Source organism: Fusarium subglutinans (assembly GCF_013396075.1).
Source record: "Fusarium subglutinans strain NRRL 66333 chromosome Unknown NRRL66333_c0000136, whole genome shotgun sequence".
NCBI lineage: Eukaryota > Fungi > Ascomycota > Sordariomycetes > Hypocreales > Nectriaceae > Fusarium > Fusarium subglutinans.
In genome coordinates, this window is record NW_023502199.1 from 5434 (window position 1) to 28962 (window position 23529).

Consider the following 23529-nt stretch of genomic DNA (forward strand, 5'->3'; position numbering starts at 1 on the left):
TGTGTCTGACATTGCATCCCTCCAGCGAATATTGTTGGTATAGACAGCTCTGGAGGAGGTTCGCGATACAGTTGAATTGGAGGCCACTTGGCTGGTTCCATGAGCTCCCGTCCTTGCTTGGCGGCCCCTCCACCTTCGGGATGTACCTGCGACGGGAGAGGGGCCGCTGGAAGAGCCGCTGGAGCTCGATAACAGCTCCACTGTATTCGCTGGATTGGCGATGCCAGGCGCTGCAAATGCGCTTAAGGATGCTGAGCCTGCCCCCGGGCGGTGTGCGTCCCACCACCCAATGAGAAGCCTCCATCTGTGGTCTAATCCATACTAGCGCCAATCTCAGGCGGTACTGGCTGGCATAAAATTTCACGTTGGAAAAAAAAGTTGAAAGATTGTTAGGAAAAAGTGCCCCGCTGGTTTCGCAGAGAGATACAACCAACCACCAACACTACCACATCTCCAAACAACAATGCCTCGGATAAAGAAGAAGGGAAAGGCCGGCGCGGCCAAGAACTACGTTACTCGAAACCAGGCGATTCGAAAACTTCAGATCAGCCTTCCCGACTTCCGAAAGCTGTGCATCTGGAAGGGAATCTATCCTCGCGAGCCCCGAAGCAGAAAGAAGGTTTCCAAGTCTTCCACCAGCTCAACTACCTTCTACTATACCAAGGACATCCAGTATCTGCTCCACGAGCCGCTGCTCCAGAAGTTCCGCGATCAGAAGGTTCTCGAGAAGAAGATCTCTCGTGCGCTCGGTCGAGGCGATGTCACCGACGCCGCTCGCCTAGAGGGCAATGCTTCGCGACCTGAGAAGACAGGAAAGCCTCGCTATACTCTTGACCATGTCATTCGCGAGCGCTATCCCACATTTATTGATGCGATCCGAGATCTTGATGACTGCTTGTCAATGCTCTTTTTGTTCGCTAACTTGCCTTCCACCTCCTCGGTTCCTGCCAAGATGATCGCCCGTTGCGAGCGCCTGTGCCTCGAGTTCCAGCACTACCTCATTGTGTCGCAGAGCGTCACCAAGTCGTTCCTCTCTATCAAGGGTATCTACTACCAGGCAAACATTCAGGGCGAGGAGGTTCTCTGGCTGGTTCCTTACAAGTTCAACCAGCGCGTCGTTGGCGATGTCGACTTCCGTATCATGGGCACCTTTGTTGAGTTCTATATGACCCTTCTCGGCTTCGTCAACTTCCGACTGTACACCTCTCTTAGCCTCAAGTACCCCCCCAAGTTCGACCAGGCTAAGGATGAGGCTGGTGCTGAGCTCGGCGCTTTCACCCTCGAAGGCAAGACTTTGGTTGGCGCCGATGAGAAGGAACAGAAGACATTGGAGGCCGCTGAGCACAAGCCCGACCCCAAGGTTCAAGCTGCTGTCAACAAGGTTATCAAGAAGATCAAGGGCAACGATGATGATGAATCGACAGCAACGTCCGAGAACCAAGTTGAGGGCGAGGATCAGGAGGCCGGTGTAATTGATAAGTTTGAGCCTGCAGTCTCTGGTGGCGACATTCTGCCCCAGCCTTCTAACACTGGAACCAACCCCAACAGCCTCTTCTCCAACCTCACCATCTACCTGTCCCGCGAAACCCCACGACAACCCCTCGAATTCCTTCTCAAGTCCTTTGGCTGCAGACGCGTTGGCTGGGACGCTGTTCTCGGCGATGGCGCTTTCACCACCAACGAGCTTGACCCTAATATCACTCACCAGATCGTTGATCGACCTCCTATCCAGGCTTCTGCTGAGGATGAGGCTGATGACGACGACAACCAGACATCACAGAAGCTTGTTGCCAACCGACGAGTTCCAGGACGAACATACATCCAGCCTCAATGGGTTTGGGACAGTGTCAACGACGGTGAGCTGAAGGAGCCTCATCTGTATGCTCCTGGGGCTGATCTTCCTCCCCATCTGAGCCCCTTCGTGAGGAACGTCCAGGGTGCATATGATCCCACTGTTCCTCTGGAGGAACAAGAGCCCGAGGCTGAAGCCATTGAGGCCCAGAGCGATGGCGAGGATGAGGTTGATGATACTGCTGAGGGTATGGATGTGGCTGGTTCTGATGAGGGAGAGGGTGACGAGGATGACGAGTTTGGTGGCTTCTCTGCAGACGAGCAAGAAGAGGATGAGGAGGAAGAAGACGCCGAGGAACGGCAAGATGAGCTTGAGGCTGAGCTCACTGGTGGTGATGTCAAATCCAAGACAACGAACGCCAAGGCCAAGGCTAAGGAGGACGCTCGCAAGGCCCTGTCCAAGAAGGCCCGTGAGGAGGCCGAGGATCTGGAGCGTGCGAAGGGTATGCTCAGCAAGAAGAAGAGAAAGCTGTATGAGCAGATGGTGTACACAAACAACAAGAAGAGTGCTGAGGACCAGAAGCTACGGGCCAAGAGGAGAAAGTTCGAAAAGGAAAAGGCCACCAAGGGCAAGGGCAAGGCTTAGGCGTAATGTTAAGGCACTGTTTTATACCATTCCTATAGATTTTAAGTTGTACGCGATAAAAAAAGCATTTATTGAGTTGGTTATGCGCAAATCTGGGTTGAGTAAATGCTGTGTTAGTGAATGTTGTCTCTCAGGTGGATAGCCTACCTCTTACTTTGCGACACTGCACCGCTGAAAAAACTTGAACTTCTCATTCTCAACTCACGACAAACACTGGCTCAACCATCATGGCAGAATACTACCCACGGATAATGTGATTTCTGGATATTAACCTACATCTGAGTAATTCTATTTACGTATTATTGTTACCAGTCTTTCCGCCAAGATGGAAGCAAGCGCTACCGCGTGGGAGTTAGACAGCGATGAGATCGCATCTATCGCCTCTGAGGACTTGCACCAACACAGACCGAATCGCTGGACGGGCGCTAAATCGACATGGCGCACTCTGACGGAAGAGGACAGGCTGCTCTGGCAATCAATGAAGCAGATTCAAGACCAGGACCTCGCGGTGCATTTATACAATGCCTTTGCGCTAAAGCGACGAGGCCGAAATCCAGAAACAGCCCAGGATTTAGTCGTCAAAACAGTGAGTCAATCTCATTCTTTATGCCACAAGTAGTATGCACTGACGATGGAACTTAGGAATCGGGTGAAGAAGGCGTTTGGGCACCGCCCAAGGCATGGACTGCATGGCCGCTCAAGCATAAACATGTGCCCAAGGAGCGCTTCACCAACGAACAGCACGACGAAGATGACCATTTTACATTCCGCAAAAATGAAGAGATATTCCCCAGCACTGAGCTTGAAGAAGAAATATCTGCCACTATCTTGAGAACTGCCAAGCGTCGGTTCCGCCGAAGAAAGAGCAACATGGCCAAACCGTCCATCGAAGATGATACCACGCCTTTATATCACGAGAGCGGCAACAGCACGCCTAATCCTTTGTCACGCGAGTCTTCTGCTAATCCCGAAACTGATGGAGATGAAGACGAAAAGATGGCTGTCGGTGAAGAAGATACTCGGCGTATACGACGCAATCCCAAAACTTATGAGCCAGTCGAGTCTACAAACGACGAGGCATCCTATGCCCTTTTACGTCCATCAACACGACACATTCTATCACAGCTGGACAATACACTAAAAATACTTCATAATTCACGCGTTACAGGCACGAATTATCTTTCTGATTCTTCAACTGAAGAAGAGTCAGATAACCATAGCCAAAGTGGTCAAAAGAGGTCTCGTGGCCGTCCGCGAAAGAATCTACATGAGGTTGACACATCCGCGTCTGCCTCACCATCAGGAGCTGGTAAAACCAGCAGACGAGGACGCCCCCGAAAAGTCCATGTCCCTCGCGCTGGAGAATCACATGAAGAGATGCTTCAGCGTGTTGCTCGCGAATCTCATCGAAAGATCCCAACGACGCTGGAAGACAGAGACGCAGCTTTTGAGGAGTGGATCCGCAAAGGTGACGAGATCATTGAGCGATCACGATCACGATCTCTATCGTTGAAACGAGCGACTTCTCAAGGGGCAGAGACGGAGGAGGAATCAGTACCAGGAACCAACGTTGAACGGAAGCTCTTAAGATGGGGCTTGCGTGACTGGAGCGATGTGCTCGGCGCAGCTGCTATAGCAGGTTTCTCAGGCGATGTCATTGCGAGAGCAACACGAAGATGCGCTGATTTGTTTGGTGAAGGAATGGTAGTGAGGACGCTGAACGAAGTGCCTGCCACTAACGATAAAGGTACCACTTCCGTCGAGTATCGTCCTGAGCCTATCCAACTATCCTACTCGGATGAAGAAGCCGATGACGAGAGCGATGATGCCGCAGATCTCATACAGCGCCGCATCGCATCTCGTCAAGCCTCTCTCGCATACTCAAGTCGCAGCCCAGACTCTGCTAGAAGCCCCAGCCGTCACTCAACACGCTCTCCAGGACCACCATCAGGGGTCCGGTCTCCAAGCGCCCGCTCCCGCTCCAACTCTGCAGGTGGAATGTTATTTTGCCCAATTCCCTCATGCGATCGAGCAGCACAGGGTTTCGCACGCAAAGCAAACCTCCGACGGCATATGGAGCTTATACACCAGGGACAGACGGAAGAACTTGACAGTGACGAGGAGCTTGTAGGTGGTGTGCATGTGGATGGCTTCCTCAAGCCTATTGTGCCAGGAAGGGGCTGGAGAGGCGAGGACACTATTCAGAGGAAGAGGAAGAGATTCTACGGTGATAGAACTGGGATGAGCCGTGAGACGAGTTATGACGAGGAGGATTTGTCCTCATGAAACAGGTGTACCTGAGAGAGCCACTATTGTTGAACGACCTTCTGGCCTAGTAACGAGAGAAAGGAAGGGCTTTGATGGATTCATACATCAGTCAGTCACCCACACACAGCATGCATACATGGTACAATGCGAATATCTAGTATAAAAGAATAAATAATTGCATACTTAACTAGGTCTCTTGTCTCTTCTTTAGCTGTACGTGCTGCCATTGAAGAAGATAAAAAGGTAGAAAAGATTTCCATCTAGGTAGGAGAAACAGCAATAAAAGAAACTCCGGTACAGGGAATCGAACCCTGGGCTCCGCGGAACTGATCTCTCAGATTATGAGAGCGCGAAATGTTAGCCACTACACCATACCGGATGATGTTGCTTATAATGTAGGGGCTGGAATTTGATAACAACAGAGCAGAGGCAGTTGTACCAGTCAAGCTCGACGTTTGTTTAGGACCGAATAGTTTAGAGATAGCACAGACGGGGGATGCAGACGAGAGAGTCCATGATGATGTGAATAGCATTCGTTACTTTACTTGTCTAAAAGTCAAAGGGTATCAAGTACTCAAATAACCCTACAACGAAACCCCAGACAACAGTGCTGGGAATCGAACAATGAAGAAAACCATCCATACATAGGTAGCGATGCTTCCTTACAACGCCCCAAACTCCCAGATCCAAAAAGGTCCTACAGACAAAGGAACAGTGACAGACAGTGTATGTGAATTTTAGTTGAGCCTTGGACTCTTTCTCCTAGACAGACTCTCCTCAAGCGCGGTTGGAAGCATATTCTCGCCGCCCTCAGAGATGATGGGATCCCTTACTCCCACCTTCCTGGCACTGCGAGTCACACGCGTGCTGCGCTTAAACAGTGGCAAAGTGCGCTCAGGGGGCATAGATATGATGCTGGCGCGGGGATCGAAGCCAATGGATCCCGTTGTGTGATTTGGTACATTGGGGTTCACTTCGCGAAGGCTTCCGACCAGACCTATGTGTTCAGGGGCACTAGCATTGGACATGCGAGAGGGCGGAGGTCGGACTGGCGATGTCATCATCTTCTGAGGGCAGTCAAGGTCGGCAAAGACCATGGTGTTATCCCTGTCAGATGCGTCGCGATCCTTGGTTGGTGTGGAAACCTCGTCGATGCGGGAGATGATGAGATCGTGATCTTCAGTGCGAGGAAGGTCAGTGGGGTAATGGTATTGGACCTTGGCTGGTGTTTCACCCGTTGGCTGGTATTCTTGGAGGGCCGCCCGGGTGATGTCTTCGCGCAAGTTAGCCAGAGGTTGGCAGAGTTGATCATTGAGTGGCTCCAAGCCATCTTGAAGATCGCCAAGATCAAGCTCCATCTCCTCACCCAAGTTCTTGACACGGTCAAATGTAGACTTGAAGTGCGATGAAATGTTTCCGAAAGACTCCTCAACAGTATTGGATAACGACTGAACGGACACGCTGTGAGACTCATGGTGATGGCCGTTCTCAGTCTTTGCACGGCTGACAAAGTCGTCCAGGGCTTCCATTTGGACATCAAGGTCCTTGATTTGCTCGTCAACTACACGAACAGTCTCGGCATGAACAGATTTGGCAGTGGCTTGGATGGAGCTGCTGTGGTCACTGGCAGCTGTCCAGTCATCCTTCAACTTCGTCTTGAGCTGCTCACGAGACTTCTTGACCTCGTCCAACAGTTCACCCTCCCTGACATCCCACGTTGACATACCCTCGCCATATGTATCGACGGCCTGCTCCAAGTTGGTGCTGGTGGCCGTAATGCTCTTCTGGATCTGTGAAGCTCTGTCGTGAAGTCGTGACTCCTGAGCGTCGGCATGGGTGTTGATAAGAGCTGTTATTTGAGTCATGAGCTTCTGGCGTTCATCAACGGCTTGGCGACGCTCCTCTACTAGGGCATCTTGAATTCGCGAAGAGATTGTAGCGTTTTGTAGCACAATCGTATTTGTTGCTGCTTGAAGCTGTCGCTTGAGGTTGTCGCACTCAGCTCGTTGAGCAGTGATATGCTTCACAAGATCCTCGAAAGTGGACTTGAAGTCTTTTCCAATAGCACTGTAAGAGTTGTGAAGCTGTAACGTGTCAGAATATGGCCTATGAAGCTGCAACACAGAAGCTTACCTGTCCGTGGAACGCAGTCATCTCATTCAACATATCTGCCGCTATCCTCTCGGCAGAATGAGAGATAGACTGCAGGCTCTCGCCCATTCGCTCCTTGACCGTGTCACGAACAACCTTGATCTCCTCCAAAACCTCGTCCATATCCTCCTTCGACTTCTGCTTCGACTGGAGCAAGTCCTTCTTCGACTGAGTGAATGTGCTGAAGTGCTCATCGAGGAAAGTTTGTGTAGTCGATAGCTTACGCAGCTCCTCATCTACAAAGTTCTCCATGCGCTGTCCGACACTTGCAATATGTTCTTGCTGCTCCTCCTGGAACTCATTGATTCGACGCTCGATCATGGAGGTAACGTCAGCAACCTGATCCTGAGATGTTGTCCATGTGTTTCGGTTGATCGACTGAAGATCCGACTTTCGCTTGTTCTTGGCATGAAGACCACCAACATCACGGACTGTCTTATGCAGCTTGTTGATGAGCTCTCCACCAACCTCGGTGAGCTTCTGCTCCGTCTTCTGGTGTGCTTTTCTGATCTTGGTTTCCTCAGCAAGTGACTTCCGTGTTGCTGAAAGAACAATCTCGGTTTGGTCCAACACTTCCTTGGTATCATCCAGCTCGGCTTTTGTGCCCTCGTGATCCTTCTTCAGTCCCATGAACGTAGACTGGAGGCTGAACAGCTCCTGGACCTTGTTGCGCAAGTTGTTTTCCAGGGTCTCAAGCTTGGCGGCCTGCTCCTCGTTGACGATGCGGCGGGATTCACTCTGAGCCGTCATCTCTTCATAGGCTTCGTTTGAAAGATAGACACCGTTGCGTTGGCGAGTAGCGATAAGCTCACTCTTGAGCTTCTCGATTTCCATAGTAAAGTCCCTGAGCAGTGTCTTCTTCTCGACCATAGGGTTGAGCTGGGGCTTATTCTTGATGTTCTTGGCCCTGAAGGCATAGTCGAGTGTTGATATGGTCTCTTCCAAATTACTCTTGGCGGGAGAAATGGTTGCAATGATGCAAGTCTTTGTCCTACCGCCAAGTGAGTCTTGTAACAAACGAGTCAACTTGGACTCTCGGTAGGGAATATGAGAGCTGCGGTCCACGAGCGCGTTGATGACTCGACCGAGAGTCAAGAGTGACTTGTTGATGAGGCCAGCCTCCACAGCACGCTTGTTCTCAGCTCCTGATCGCTGAATATTCTCACTTCCAGCCAAATCGACAAGATTCAACTTTCCAGCACTAACAAGAGCATCCACGCCGTGCTCGTTCGGTTTTCGGACATATGTGGTAATGGTGAAGACCGTGTGACTGCGAGAACTTAGATCATTGCACTTTGTAGCAGCAACCTGGCGTTTCAAACTGCCATCCTGAAGCACTTTGACACCCTCGGTAGCGCTCTTGATGTGCTTCTCCTCCATGCCCTGAACAATGGTGCTGAGATGGCCTCGTCGTGAAGTGTCGTCGAAAATTTTGAGCTTGTTGCCCTCGTCGGATGAAAGCAGATCGCGGAGTTCTTCGTTATAAAGTTCAATAAAGGAGCACTTGATGGTACTCTCGGCGTTCTCGAGCTCGAGCTTGTTGAACAGGGTTTGTAGGACTCGAGGAATGATACCAGCTTCGTCTGAGAGCATACCCAGGGTGTCGGTCATGTCACCAGACATGGTATATGTCTTTCCTGTACCTGTCTGTCCATAGGCAAAGATGGTGCAGTTATATCCGGAGAGCATCTGAGACAGTTAGTAACTAGATTTGTGTCCCGTATGCGCGCTCTTTCAACCCACCTCGTCCAGAATTGGCTTTACTGTATCATCAAAAACCATGTTTTGATCCGCTGCCTGAGAAAAGACGCGATCGAAGTTATACGAGCGGTTGCTCAAGGCATTGGAGCCCATTGACAACTCGACAATCTTTCCCTTGACCGCATCTGCCGTAACAACAACATTGCTGTTCTCGCGGACCTCACGCTCGTTGCGTCCACGACATCGCACCACGACCTGGATATTTGTCTCCTCGGCGCTAGACTCGGCCTCAAAGTCACGCTCCTTGCGCTTAGATCCGATGGTGTTAACAGTGTTCACTGAAGCGATAGATCCAGTCGGTGATACGGCGCCGTTGCGCGTCGCGAGCGATGAGCCATATCGTGTCGGTGGTGCTCTTGACCCAGCTCTTACGCTGGAGCGGCTGCTGTTGGCGGTGGCAGCGCGCACGCCTGGAGCCATGGCGATGCGGCTGTGCTCCCGATCGGAGCGTGTTGGGCGTGGAGGAGCCACGATGGGCAACGTTTTGTGGTTTGGTTTCTATCGAGTTGAGTCTGGTGTTGAAGGCTGTAGAAGAAGCCTCGAGAATGCTTCAGACGCTGCACATTCGCTTGATCGAGTATGAAACTAAAGGAGCAAAAATGTTTGAAACTGGCAGAATCTCGAATACGTTGACAGTACAAGGAGGGGATGCCTGCATATGGTTTTTGGTTATGATGGCGGCAAGGCGGGCTGTTTGGCATAAGGTAAAGTAAATAGTAACTACAACTGTTTAACCATGTTTCGGTGGAACGGGCTAGGGTCAACACAAGCTAGGGCGTCTGTTGCCACGACAACAGGCCACCTCCAAGGGAGCTCACCCACTAACGAGGTGCCTATCCTGGTTTACACTCAATGGGACTATGGAACTCTCTCTAAAAGCGGTGAAAGTCATGTATGTTACGATAGGTCATTATTTCATGTCTTGGATGCGAGCATCATGATTTCCGTAGTCATCATGAGACACTTTGATTAGGTCCTCAGTGATTCAAGGTTAAACATAAACGGCATTACATTCCCGTAAGGGGATGAATGCTTAAATACGCCTTCTATGTAATACAAAAAATTAATCAAAACTCCAGGATTTGTAGATTCGTATCATCATGAAGCGCTTTGTGAAGCTGATAGATTGCTATTCGGTGTCCATCTTAATGTCTTCAGCTTCTGACTTCGTCTCTGTCGCTGGAGCTTTGGCTTCCTCCTTAATATCAGAAGCCGCTGTATCAGCTTTCTTGTCGTCCTCGGCTTTGTCTTTGTCTTCTTCTTCTTCCTTTAGCTTCTTGTGGGTTTCGCTTTCAAGGTCTTCATCTGCCTCCCTCTTGGAGCCTACGCTCTCTGCGCCGGGGCTCTTGGGTTCACTGTCGCCCTCAGCATCTCCATCAGCGTCCACATCGACCTTACCCTCCTCCTCATCGTCATGTTTCCTGCCAACTGCCGCTTCAACATCGATCCCTTGCATGCCCATGCTACCTTCTGACATGAAACTCGTAGTTGTAGATTGAGGTCCAGTGTCGCTCATGCCGATCTCTTCGGGTCCTCTGGCATGGGGTATCTCGTCTTCTTCCTCATGTGGCTCTTCGTCCTCTTCATCGTCCATCGTCATACGTTCTCCTTCAAGAACCACTTCTTGGGCTCTTGACAGTTGGCTCACGGGGACCACGCCGGCTCTTTGCTCTTGGCGTAAGAGTTCTCCTTGTGTGACCCCTCGTGCATGCCCTGTAGATGGAATTCCGTTGACGCTGACTGAAACTGTCTCGATGCTTCCCACCCCATTGGGACCCTCGATGGTCTCTGTGCTTTCGCTGTGGATTTGAGCTCCCGGGGTGTCCTGTGAACTCTCCGGGCTGCGCCTCGTCAACCAAGGAATAGGCGTTAGTAGTGCTCCTCCTAGCGCTTCATCTGTGCCCAATGCTGCCGTTGTAGGGTTGCTCCATGAGACTGACACTGCTGGATCCTTGGGGTCCTCGCCATTCAAATGCATCGAAGACATGTCAGGAATAGGCGGTGGCAGGGGATATGTCTTCATACTCGATGTCACCTGGACCACGCGATCAACGGCATGCAGATAAGGCGCTATCGCTCTATAATGCGCTCTGGGCCGTAAGATCAGCTCGGCAAGGCGCTGAATGGTGTGTGGGGGGTGCGTCTCAAAGGTCTCGAGATGTTTGGTGATGTCAATGACCATATCGGCCAGTTGCTTGGGCAGCGCGCCATCGATGACTTGTGTAGCTGGAAGCGACTCGATTGCGGAAGTTTCCTTATTCGTTTCTTGAGACGATTCGGCTTGTGGTGACGAGGGCGCAGATGCTCGCACCTCGACAGAAGGCTGGTGAGCCGGCGGTGGAGGCGGTAATTTAGGGATGGGAAATTCGTTGTGCGCAATCTGAAGCGGTCAGTCCCTAGATCGAAGCAATCACAAAGCGACAGATGGTAGTACCTTGTCGAGTCTGGCAATTATGTCACTGCGCACAGAAGGCCAGACGTCCCTATTGCAGTCAGGTTTTCATGCCCACACACGTGCATCCGAGTCTTTGAACTTACTTTTCCACAGTAGCGCCCGTGGCGAAAAGAGCGAGAGGTCCATTATCGCTATCAACCTCCATGATATAGGTTGCGATAGAAATGCTAGTCTGCGATGGTGTTGATCACCAAGTCGCGATCGGTCGCGATGCTTTGGTCAGTGGTGGGGTTGTAGATATGGGGGCGCCTGTCCCGTTAGATGCATGTAAACTTAACCTACACCACTGGCATACTGGCACGAGGGCACTTTCATCCAAGGCTCTCGTTTATACATAATTCATATCGACACAAAAGTATCACGAAGGGAAGCGGTGATGTGAGACGAATCATCTCTTTATGAGCTCAACAATAAACACAGCATCTCGTTTACTGATTACCATTAAGAGCTATCTATTATATCCTCAGAATCCAACGCCATAACCAGTCTATTTTGCATTTAGAACTGGAACGGGTTATACAACCACTTTGACGGCTCAAACATTGCCTCAAACTTAATCCCATCATACGTTCCAATAGCACAACTTAGATCATGGAAACCCTCCAACCCTGTAACCGGTAGATCTTGTTCAGCATCAGTCTCCTCATGGAGCGCCCAGCCACCTGTCATCGTACCGTTGCGCGTAAAGAAGATATCGACCTGCGGCTTAGGTCCACCAACTGAACGCAATGTCATGCCAATTCCGTAAGTCTCTCCACGCTTGAAAGGCTCGGTGAAATCACGGCCACCCCAGCGATCGTTGACGTATTTGTGTCCGTCGTCACCATGTACTGCTAGACTTCCGCGATGCCAGCCTGGCATGCGGAATGAAGGATAGGGTAGCGCGGTGAAACCAAGGGCGATGAATACCTCAGGGCTGTCGCGTGCAAGCTTAACTTCGTAGTAGATAGTCTTGGGCTGGCCGAGGCGAACAGGGTCATGCTCAGTTACTGAGTAGAGAGGCGGATAACCAATAATGCAACGGTCAGGTGAGTTCTTCCTACTCCAACCTTGCCAATGTCCTGGTTCCATCCAAGTGAGCTTACCACTGAAACCTACAGGCTCCATGAGGCGAATGTTGCCTGCCTGGAGAGCCGTCTTTCCAGTCTGGTCCAAGTTAATGGGTGCTGTCAATGGATATGACTGGCACCAATCCTCGCCGGCATTGGCCTCTTCCTCAGTAGCATTGCTTGTAGGAGATCTATCGTAGCCGCTGAAGATAGCGGGTGGTGGTGGGAACAGTGAAGTATCCGGCACTGCCACTTCCCAGTCATGCTTGGGCGGTGGCCCAGATGGTGGCGCGTAGTCTCCTTGTCCTGGTGGAGGACCTGGAGGTGCATCATACTGCGCTGCGGCCTTGCCCGGCGGTGGTCCTGAAGGAGAAGAATATTGCTGCGATGAAGATTGACCAGGTGGTGGTCCCGGAGGTGGTGCAAAATCCGAGGCCTGTTTTCTGTCTGGAGGAGGTCCTGGGGGCGCAGAATAGCTAGACTCTCCAGCATATTGATTTGGGTCATTTTGAGGGTTGTATTTACTCTTCTTTACATCTCCTTGACTCTGAGAAGATGCCGGTCTCTGCGCGGGACGAGGTGCAGGGTCATTATTCGCCTCTTTCTTGCTTCCAAAACACATTGTGATGATGATGATGTTGTTGAAATTAGGTGTAGGACCTCAAGGCACATATGACGATGTTAAGCAGGGGTTCAAAAGTGGGCACCTGCAACCACTTATAAGCTTAAATCAAGCAGGAATCGCGGTTAAATGGCAAAGAATTACCCAAGAACGGTTATTGGTGAGCAATTGAGGGTTTAAGAAGGAAGTCTATATGTGTTCTCCTTTGTTGACATCATCTTGGTTTAAAGTAGGTAGTGGCTGTGCCGCTTAACTTCCACAAACATCACGCCGCTTTGAGCTTACACAGCCCCTTCTGGCATCACGAGGCAGAAAGCTGGATTGCGATACGCCAATACGCAGAACACGACAAGTCAATAAGAATTGTTTTGGGCTAGGTCACTATAGGTATTACTGTTGCTTCCTTAAAAATAATGGGTTATCTTGTCAATTTGAGTTATTCTTTTCCCTTTGTAAGTTGTGTTAACTACCTAAGAGAAGGTAAGTTACTGAGCATCTCAGCCCATGTTGTTTGTTACTACTCTCGATATTTGATGTTAGAAAGCCCCATCCTCAGCCCTCACCAGCCAAGTTTCTATGACGCAGACCAACTGCCTCCACCCAGTTCGCTGGCTTTCTGGTCATCGGGATAGAAGAAGGCTATAACAGCAATGATGATGTACACTGCACAGAGCAGAGCACCCTCGAGATAATTACTTCTTCCGTCCAGGACGAGGAAGTTGACAATAAACGCCGAAACGAACAGACAGACGGTCTCAAACAGTGTAAAGTAAAGAGACATGTCTTTGTCCATGATCCATCCCAGAATAACCATGACGGGAGTAAGGAGTAGAGCAATTTGAATGGAGCTGCCTACAGCGACACCGATCGCCAGATCCATATGGTTTTTATATGCGACCTTGATGGCGGTGACATGTTCAGCGGCGTTGCCAACAATAGGGAGAATGATGAGACCAATCCCGACCTCGTTGACACCAGAATTCTCAACAACCTCTCGAATAGAATCAACCAGAAATTCAGCACAAACTGCAACCAAACCGGTGGAGATGAGGAGAAGAATGATGGCACCAGCCTGGGTGAGGTGTTCCTCTTCGTTCTCCTGTTCCTTGGCGATCATTTGAGCACCAGGGGCAGTCAAGATTGGAGGAACAGAAGAGGGTAGCATGGCGCCGGGTGCTCGAAACTGGAGACGGTCCGGGAGGGAATTTGTACGTCTGATTCCATAGCGAACGTGAGGGGCAGGAGTAGATGCCACCGTCGACTTTTCAGTGAAAACGGGGGCGATATTTTTGACAGACAACCCTCGAAGGGGGAATGGCCGTTTGCCAGTGTTTGAGGGGCCAGCCTCAAGGTCATCCTGAACGGCGAAATCCACACGGCGAGGTTCACCTTCGCCATTGTTCTGCGGGGCATTTTCGGGCATCTCATTCTGTGTCTCGGCAACGCCTACGGCCTTCTTGGCATCGCGAGCTTGCTTCTTGCTTTTGCGGTGCCTGTGTCGGCGATATCGACGACGTCGACGTGAACGCTTTGCCTCTTCTTCTTCGTCCTCTTCTTCAATGGCACTCTCACTACCTTCGTAGGATGGGAAGCGAGGAACACGATGACGCGAAGCTGCGGCCTCGGAGACCTCATCCTGTGGGGTGGTATTTGTCGTTGTGAACGAGGCACTGCGGGTTCCTTTGGTATCAGCGGTATCAATCGAAGCAGTGCTAGATCTCCTATGCCGTCTATTTCGCAGGACCTTTTTCATTTTCTTTCGCATTGTACCATGAGATGAGTCAGAGTCAGATGAATCCGAACTTGAGGATGAGCTGTCGTCAGAGCTGGAAGAATCGAGAAGGCCGGCAGCGGGTCCAGGGGCCAACTCAGCATCGATGATATGCTGAGGAGTCGACTCATACATGTAAGCATGAGATTTCAGCTGGAACATGAGATAGATAACATACACAAGCAGGAGGACCTATGTTAGTTAGCAAATTGAAAAGATCTTGTATTTTAAACCCGAGACTTACAATGCTCGTTGCACGGCTGATATTGAGGGATTCCCGGTCAGCGTCATCATTGTTTCGGAAGGAAGCATGAAAGGCTGTCTTTTAAATAGTTAGCACATGTATAGGTAGATATAAGCTCTTGTTAACATACCGGCAGAACAAGACTGATAACACTCAAACTGAGCAAACAAGCACTCATTTGAGTGACAGTACTGTTATAGACTTGCTCTCTGAAGCGCAAGCCACCAAGAAGCATGGCCATACCTAAATTGAAGCTGTTATTATTTGAAGTTGAAACGCTGGGCAACCCACGTAGCGGTTGATAGCAAATGGGAGGGAGCGTACCTAGGATAAGCAATAAATTCGCTAAGATTGAACCCAATAGGGATGCCTGAACAATGCGAATTTCGTCCTTCGCTAAGGCTGAGATGAAGATGATGAGTTCCACGGCGTTGCCTATAATAAACATACGGATCAGAATCTGTGTGGTGTTCTGTTGTTCTGTGGGTGGACTTACCAAAGGTGACATTCAGCAATGCGCCGAGAGCATCGCCCATCTTTCGGGCAACAGACTCGGTAGCATAAGCTAAGAGACCAGCAAGGGGAATGATGGCGACTGCATTGAGACCAAAAACAATACCTCCATTGATGCCATCTACCTGGGATACTGCAATACCAACAGGGACGAAGATGAGGAGGATGTTGAGCCAGCTGTGGAAGAGGGAAATTTTGATACTTCGCTTAACTTCAGCGAAGAATCTGGTCATTTTGCTGGTTGGATTGGGGTTCTCTTGTGACGGCTCCTCGCCCTTGTTGGGAGTCTCTATGACAGACCCCGGCCGTGTAGCCTGAGACGATGAGTGAGATGGGACATGGCCAGCAGAGAGGGCCTTGAGAAGAGAGGAGTTGTTTCGGCTGGGGACTTGACGGTCACCGCCGTTGACAGAGCCGGAGCTGCCATGCTGCTTTTCGTTCAACTCTTTGTGTTGAGTGATGTTGCTGTGCTCATTCAAGCCCTGAGCAATGGGCGCTGTGGGTTGTGCACCAGAGCGACTGCCATCTATATTGGGTGGATCAGGAGAAGCTTCCTTCATCGAACAGGTGTTTGGTTCTGAGAGTGTGATGCGAAGCCGTGGACTATCAGAAAAAGATAGTCGTCTTGTGCGTGGTGAGTCTGGGTAAACGTCGAAGTTGTGAAGTGAAAGATGCAGGAAGTCCAAGAGCCAAGGTCTTGGCTTTAAGGCGGGAGCTAGATCTGAGATGACGCTGGTTGTCCAGTGGCGTCAGTGGATCTCAACCCACTTAATGTGGCTGGAACATGAGCCTAGCGTAGTGATGTCGAAATCGGTGAGGGAGCCCGGCTATACTTGTGCTTGATTGGTTCCTTGTAGTGCTGTCAGAGGCAAAGTGAGGCGGTGCAGCCTTAGATTATCAGATACTATGGACTAGTTTGCCCCGTGATCCCTGAGCTCCCTCGCTTGTAGAGAATCTCGACGTTTCTAGTTCTATCGTGACTCATTTCCCTTTCTCCTCGACAAACAACAACGCTCAGTCAGCTATTGCTATTACCTAGGTAGCCTCTATCGCAAAGGCCAACAAGGAGACTCAGCTTCGCCAATGCTCAAAACAGGCCCAACAAACAGGCTACTGGAGACACGCTACGAATAAACAAGCTTATCGATGTTATCCCCCGTCTTTCTCGGATGCGAGGTGCCGTATTGAGGCTTGGCATGATCACAACAAGAGCGTGGCCTCCCAAAGCGTCAATGATCGACAGGGACCACAATCAAGTTTCCTTGAATTGGACTTGCTGTGGCTTGAATCGATACGTACCGTTGTCCCTCTACAGATAACAATGCTTACTCGGCGTAGGAAAGGACAAGTCCATCCCTCCAAGTGACGCAATATGATAACAAAGCGCGTATGACACGGGGATACCACTCGGGTGTAACTCGAGTCGGAGCCGAATGGTGAATTGGTCAATACGCCGTCGGATACGCTTCGTAGACTCCGCCCCTGGTAACGCAATACAATCCACGTAACCCAATCCACCAGAGACTGCTTTTCAGCCAGGTGCTAATGCAGTTGCAACGAAGCTAATAAGCGGGACTTGTTGCTGGCTGCACAGGCTTGACAACTGGTCAGAAGAGTAAAGGATTCTATTGTAGGAAGCTAAACTCGAAGCCACTCGCAGCTCTTGTTAGTGTATGATATTTGGCCATTTCTTCATTGAGGGGTCTATATAAATCTTATGTGTATACCAGTCTAAGATGCCTATGGCATTATTTGTCTTTGGGTCAGGTATTCAAAATCAAAGAACCTATGTAATATGACTGTAGGGAAATTTCTGAACTTGTAATTCTTAGATATAGTATTTAGCGTTGACAGGTAAAAACTATAAATTGCAGGAGTATGTTCAGTCAACCTGACGTCAACATATAGATCATATAAATATTATCATACTAACATCGAGACAGCGTCTTCCTTATAGTCACTATCAAGGACTATTAATTGGTTTATTGAGCGTTTCGCCCTCCTTGCCCAAATCCAGCAATGTCCAACACTCGCCAATATCCATGTCACAGGCTAATAACCAAATAATTAAAAATCTGGGCTCATCAACCAGCAAACACCACACAGCCAGGCCTAGAGTACTACATCTCAGTTGTGGGTCAAAAGATACTTTTGCAGATAAGATTACACAAAGATATATTTCTGACCGTTGCACAGAGGACGTTTGCGAAGACGTTTGCGACGACATCCCACTGCGCACTCTAGGTTAGCTGTAATAGACGTGAATACCATTTATGATCTCTATTTGATACTTAGATATCAACAGGATAATACCTTGCATATAATAAATATTGCTATTCCTAGGCTAGTTCAACGAACATAGACGAGATTTAAATTTATCATCCCTAACTGGGTATATAAGTATTAGCTAAAACACTCAATATATAGTACTCAAATAGACTCACACATGGAAAACTGGTTCATAGATAAGTACCTATAAACAGAAAGGTCAAGAAATCTTAATCCTTCAAAGAGTATTTTTCTACATAGATTCATCTTTAATATCTCATATAGGTATAACCGCGTAAATGTATTGCGGCCCAGGTCACAGCGCCCCTACTTGATTACCGTCGATCAATCCCTTCCATGTCGTTACTGTAAGCAAATGGAACAGTTGAATAAGTCACAAGCCAAACGATTTCAAGTCACTATAATGTTTTGGCCCCGCTCGTTAATGTCTTCTTTGAGACAAACTGGCTGAGATGCGTTGTATACGAACAGACAAATAAAATAAAACACTTTCCGTCCCTCCCTCTTCTCTTCTCTTCTCTTCTTCCTTCTTCTTCGGCGATTCAGAATGTACAGAAACATTGGGTCATCCAGCCCGCATCTTTGTTTCCCATCTACCGCTTATGAAACAACAAACTTTGCTTAACCGAGTAAATGTATGTAGTAGAGTGTAGAGCAGTATAACCATCCGGGACCACCACCCAGTCTCAACCTCGTATCCCCTTGCGCCATGATGTGGTGTGAGTATGTGTAGGTATGTGCATGCATTTTGGAGAGGACCAACCCTAGGCGGTCTCCAAGTTGCGTACGGGCATCGTCGAGAGCCCTTAGAATTCGTCCCTCATTACTGGTAGATGAATGTGTGTGGTGTTTAGCGTCCCGGCAAAAAAATAATAGACAATGACAATTATGGCATCCAACTGCAAACATTGGTGCAGAACTTCCAGACAAGAGATCTTCAAACTCAGACGGTACGCCGTTAACTCCTGGTGCTGAACGCATGCTCTGTTCACCGGTCCTCACCACCCCTTGCCTTTCCACGTCTCCTGAAGAAATCCATCACCCGCTTGGCGGCTCCGCTGCTTCCTTCGTGCCCACGGTAGTTCTCTCCATCGTACGCATCCGCAAACTTCTTGTGGCTCTTCTGAAGCACACTTGATCGGTCGTCACGACTGCTTCCGACTGGTCGTCCGTCATAACCCTCAGACTCTGAAAAATCCGCTTGGTATGGGCGAGACCTTGAATCGGTGGGAGGTCGGCGCACATCCACCGATGAGTCCGAGCCTGTGTTCAGATGACTACCTTGTATGTATGTAGGGATTGCGCTGGGTCTCCGGCCATCCTGTTGTTGAGCGTTCGCCTGGCGTGTGTGGTACACAGGGCTGGACTGTGCTGTATCACGTTGAGGGTATTGTTCGTATGGGGCGTCAAAGTAGGGTTCGCTGTGCCGAGCCTCTTCGTGAGCGCTGTAGCCACGGAGCTGATCGGCTCGAGGGTGTTGGATGGGCAAATCCTGTTGTGAATCCGCCTCAGATCCAGTTACACTTCCCTGGTCCCTGCCAAGTCCCATCGCCTTGACCAGAGAGAACCGACGGTCCTTCTTATCACTAGAACCTTGAACACTGCCACTACGCTTCTTTCCAAGGCCAAGAGAGAATGATCGTCGGGAGGCCTTTGATTCCATGGAGGGCCTGGGACCAGCTTCCTCACCTGGCATCATGGTGGTGGGCATACTGACGGGAGGATATTTCCTTGATTTGTCAGGCTGCTGTTGTTGCTCCGGTCGCTTCTTAGATCGCCCCCCAAAGATAGACCCGCTGCGACCCATGATCTTATTGCCAAGATCACCCAAGGTGTTTGACCTCTTGTGACCTCTGCCTGTCGATTTTGTCTCATTTTGGAAATTTGACATTTTCATTACCTTGGGAGGAACACTACCCACAGTCTTGGCGATGTTCTCCTCATCCTCAGGGTTTTGAGGTTGTTGAATTCGACCATGAGCGTTCGTATCGGCAATAGTGGGAGGCGCAGGCTGACCATAGTTCCCGTGAGATTGCAGACCCATCGATGCAGAAGATTGCATTGAGCCTTGGGTCCTTGGCCTTGCTGTGTTGGTTGGCCCAGTCATAAAGGCATTGTCGGAAGTGGCGCGGGTATCGCGAGCTGGCCTGTGGGGGACAGCGCTCTTGTGCGAGCTCTGTGGACGTCTCGACTGGGTACGAGAAGGGTTGTCCTTTGTCGTGGGTGGTTCACGAGGAAGAGGCTTCTCAGTATTGGCTTCAGGCACATCCACTGGTACCTGCTGTTGGAGGGAATGTGAACTAGGTTTTGAAGGCGCGGCATCTGCACCGCGTTGAGTTTTCGTCGTAGGAGCCACGTATTCAACCTGGACTGTTCTTCGCTTTGCATCCTTCGGTGTGCTACGATGAGTAGTCTCAGATTCGGGATCGACACTGCCATGAGTCTTCGCCAGTCCTCCAACAACAGGAGGATGAGATTGTTTTTGCTTCGAGGCTTCGCGAACCGAAGAGCTTCGGGCAATCGTCGGGGCCTCGGCGTAATCGTCCGGTGACACGCCGGAATCGGGGACCTCTGATGGTAACGTTGTCGAGCTTGTGATGAATTCAACGAGGTTTGCGTATTCACTCAGCCAGCTGTGCCGAGCAACTTCGAATAGATCCGCTCTCTTGCGGGGGTTGGGCACGAGAATGCGGCGGAGGAGGTCTCGAGCGTGAGGTGTGACATATTCAGGGAAGGTTAGAGGCGTTGTCACGATATACTTGTATAAAAGGTTGATGTTGTCGCCTTCGGGGTTGGCGGGGTCATCATCGAAGGGGAGGTAGCCGGCGAGCATAGCATACTATAAATAGTGGTCAGTCCAAACTCTCGTTCTGTGTTTAATCGCACAACTTACCAGAATGACACCACAACTCCAGACATCCACCTTACGTCCAGTATAAAGAGAATCGCTAACAACCAGTTCAGGCGCAGCATAACAAGGACTACCACAACTTGTCTGCATGAGGTCACCCTTCCTGGATCCGTTCATCTTGACCCGGTCTAAGCCCATTCGCTTCACAAATTCCTTATCTGTGAGATTAAGCTCTTCCTCCTTGCTCAATTCTTCATTGGGGTCAAAGGTGTTGGCGAAGCCGAAGTCGGTAATAATAATGTTGCGATTTCGATCGAGAAGCAGGTTTTCCAGTTTCAGATCCCGATGTACGATTCCCTTCTTATGGAGATATCCAACACCAGACACGAGCTGGGCAAACAAGCGACGAGCCGCGTTGTCCTTTAGATAACGGTGGTTGAGGATGTAGTCAAAAAGTTCACCACCCGACGCGTACTCGAGAATGATACCAATGTGTCGGTCTGTCTCGACCTTGTCGATTAGACGCACAATATTAGGATGTTGGACTCCGCGAAGGATGGCAACTTCGCGGTAAATCTTGGCGAAACGAGAGGGGTTGCTACCCACACTGTCTCTCTTGATGAGCTTGATAGCAACCTATGATATTGTGAGTCGAGCATCTCCAACAAGATTAATTGCTAGCTTACCTGGACGCTACTGTCCTGCTTCCAACCCAGTTTCACTTTGCCAAATTCACCTTCACCGATAGTGTTGCCTAGAATAAAATCGCCAAACTTGGTATTGCCTTTGTGGCTTCGGCTATGATCGTGTCGGCTTCGTTGTCCTCGTCGCTCCTCGTGGTGATCACCCGTTGCGACAACAGGAGGAGGCGCTGCGGCATCTTCGACGTTGTTGTGCTGGGCTGCAGCATGATTGCGATCCCGGTCGATGGTATCTTGAGCAGCTGCAATTGCTTTCGTCAAGCTGTCAGTGGCATCGTGGACGGGTTTCGAGGGCGTGCTATGTGCGGATCGGACTGGCATGGAAGTGGTTGCGGCCCTGCCGTCTCGGCTACTGGCTCGGGCAGCAGTGTCAGCCTTGCTGCTTCGGTGACCGTTCTCGGCAGCCACTGAATCACCACGCGAACCAGTTCGAGTGGATTCGTTTCGACGGGGAGAATTGGTAGTCTTTTCGTTAGAATACTGAGACCTCCGCGAACTTCCACTTTGGTGGTTGGACGAGGTCCTTGGGGGAGCGACGGGAGGCATGTTGCCTTGCCAGTCGGAGGCAGAGGCTGAAGGTTCTTGGTCGTTAGGCGCTGAGGCGGTGACGGGCGAACCGAAGCCAGGAGCTAGATGGTAAGAAGTTGAGGGAGCGCTGTCGTTCGTTTTTCGAGAAGGAGGTCGTCGCGAAGATGAAGAAGCGGTCGAGGTCTGCTGGGCATTGTACGCCTGGCCGTTACCGTTAGGGGATGAGTGCGAGGGCCTGTACTGGCGGGACGACGGTGTGCTCAAGGGGGACGAGGCCAGAGCGGTGTGTTGATGGGGGGCCGTCTGTAAGGCAGCCGACGACATCTTCCACGCCCAGACACGTAAAATAAATTTGACGGATCAAGCCGTTTGGCAAAGCGTTTTAAAACACAATAGGTACAACAGTGTGCGCGAGAGTTGAGGTTTTCTGACAGTGGCGCTCAGAGAAAAAAAAAAGCCAGGCGGCGGACGCGAATATGCAGGTCGAAATACCTGGCAGTTTCAGACAGCCTGGTCTAGGGAAGCGCTGAACCAGGGATAATATGCACGCGGCGCCAGAGAAGCAAGCAGTTATAATAAGCGACGAAGAAAGGAATCCCTTTCCAAGTCAATGAACGAGTAGGTACTAAGAATGATTTTGAGCCAGAGTTGTGAAGAGTAGAGTAGAGTCGAGTTGAGTTCGTGCGTGTCTCGACTATCTCATGGTGCGCGCGCGACGAATTGCGAATTGCTCGATATCGGCCGTATCCGCTTTCTTGCTTCTGCTGCTGCGTCTGCTTGCTTCTTGCTCGCTTGTTTTGACTTCTGATTATATTTTTGGGGCGAACGGGACTGATCCAATACAAAGCTGAGTTCTGCGGTCTGAGGTGCAGCTAAACGGCCGCGACGGGCGGATCAGGATTGGAGGACGGCCGACGCTGGATGCGTTGGCAGCCGAACAGGGCTGGGCTGCGAATGGCACTGAACTGAATGCAGGTATGGATTGTTTTTTAGTAGTAGTAGTAGTAGTAGTAGTTGTTGTTGTATTGATGCCCTGTGTTTCGCTGCGCCTTGGTCTTGGGTCTTGGATCCTGCAGGTGCTAATTAACTCCCTTTTTTTGATAGGACTGGATCCAATTGGGCTTGACGAGACGGAACTTGACTGGACTGGAGGTTGGGGCGCGCGATGGAGCGCAAAAGAGAGCTGAGATCGTCGGTTCGACCTAACGCGCAACGCAACGCAACGCAATGCTATGCGATGCTATGCTATGTGATAGTAGCGACGCGCAACGTCCAAAGGAGACGTGAAATATCAAGTCGCCAGCCAAAAACAGGCGAGTGAAGAAGAAGGGAAAGAGTCGATCGGGAACGAGGTTCAATTAAACGGATGTGGTAACAGAACAACTGCCAACCACCAAACTAAACCAGACCAAATAAGCCAGGTCCCTAACGTTAGGTGGGTTTAGCAAAATGGTGTGAGGACCGTGTCTTGAGTCGGGGCCTTCTCGCGCTATCAGAGTCAGACAGACAGAGAGAGAGAGGTTGGAACTTGGAGGTAGAGGGAGTCAGTCTGAAGGGGAACTTTGCAACCACATGCCCTTGTAAGCCAGTAAATTTAGTGGACGGGAGGGAAGCAGAAACAAGCGTCAATCGGATCTACTAAAGAGGTTCGAGGTACTTAATTTCTTGCGGGATAAACAGACGATTCTCATGTATAACACCCTGGTCCGAGGGAAGGGAAGCCATTCATCAATTTCCCAGACAGGGTTGGAAAATTCTTAGTATTACTATTACTATTAGTAATACTAACCCTAACTATTACTATACTATTACTATTAGTAATAGTAGTTATTATTAATAATTTACTAAAAAAATAGTAATAGTAAGATAGTAATTACTAATAATTTTAA

General features: G+C 50.0%; 7 protein-coding genes across 7 annotated transcripts; 2 read left to right on the plus strand and 5 right to left on the minus strand.

Annotated features, from left to right (window-relative positions):
* Nucleotides 1-463: 463 nt before the first annotated feature.
* On the plus strand, nucleotides 464-2437 carry FSUBG_9154 (pescadillo development; the record flags this gene model as incomplete). Its single annotated transcript, XM_036687637.1, has 1 exon — nucleotides 464-2437. One exon carries the CDS (start codon nucleotides 464-466, stop codon nucleotides 2435-2437), a length of 1974 nt encoding a protein of 657 aa, XP_036535348.1.
* A 325-nt stretch (nucleotides 2438-2762) lies between these two features.
* FSUBG_9155 (uncharacterized protein) lies at nucleotides 2763-4723 on the plus strand (the record flags this gene model as incomplete). Its single annotated transcript, XM_036687638.1, has 2 exons — nucleotides 2763-3023; nucleotides 3080-4723. 2 exons carry the CDS (start codon nucleotides 2763-2765, stop codon nucleotides 4721-4723), a joined length of 1905 nt encoding a protein of 634 aa, XP_036535349.1.
* Nucleotides 4724-5442: 719 nt separating this feature from the next.
* Nucleotides 5443-9037, minus strand: FSUBG_9156 (kinesin family member 11; the record flags this gene model as incomplete). The annotated part of the gene is made up of 3 exons (XM_036687639.1): nucleotides 5443-6789; nucleotides 6839-8545; nucleotides 8600-9037. The coding sequence occupies 3 exons, from the start codon at nucleotides 9035-9037 to the stop codon at nucleotides 5443-5445; spliced, it is 3492 nt and encodes a 1163-aa protein (XP_036535350.1).
* A 709-nt stretch (nucleotides 9038-9746) lies between these two features.
* Nucleotides 9747-11217, minus strand: FSUBG_9157 (uncharacterized protein; the record flags this gene model as incomplete). Its single annotated transcript, XM_036687640.1, has 3 exons — nucleotides 9747-10997; nucleotides 11052-11100; nucleotides 11156-11217. 3 exons carry the CDS (start codon nucleotides 11215-11217, stop codon nucleotides 9747-9749), a joined length of 1362 nt encoding a protein of 453 aa, XP_036535351.1.
* Nucleotides 11218-11570: 353 nt separating this feature from the next.
* On the minus strand, nucleotides 11571-12743 carry FSUBG_9158 (uncharacterized protein; the record flags this gene model as incomplete). Its single annotated transcript, XM_036687641.1, has 1 exon — nucleotides 11571-12743. The coding sequence occupies one exon, from the start codon at nucleotides 12741-12743 to the stop codon at nucleotides 11571-11573; it is 1173 nt and encodes a 390-aa protein (XP_036535352.1).
* A 574-nt stretch (nucleotides 12744-13317) lies between these two features.
* Nucleotides 13318-15831, minus strand: FSUBG_9159 (manganese resistance; the record flags this gene model as incomplete). The annotated part of the gene is made up of 5 exons (XM_036687642.1): nucleotides 13318-14706; nucleotides 14759-14836; nucleotides 14889-15001; nucleotides 15083-15193; nucleotides 15255-15831. 5 exons carry the CDS (start codon nucleotides 15829-15831, stop codon nucleotides 13318-13320), a joined length of 2268 nt encoding a protein of 755 aa, XP_036535353.1.
* Nucleotides 15832-18548: 2717 nt separating this feature from the next.
* On the minus strand, nucleotides 18549-21964 carry FSUBG_9160 (CAMK CAMKL KIN4 kinase; the record flags this gene model as incomplete). The annotated part of the gene is made up of 3 exons (XM_036687644.1): nucleotides 18549-20399; nucleotides 20454-21047; nucleotides 21098-21964. The coding sequence occupies 3 exons, from the start codon at nucleotides 21962-21964 to the stop codon at nucleotides 18549-18551; spliced, it is 3312 nt and encodes a 1103-aa protein (XP_036535354.1).
* Between the last annotated feature and the right edge of the window lie 1565 nt (nucleotides 21965-23529).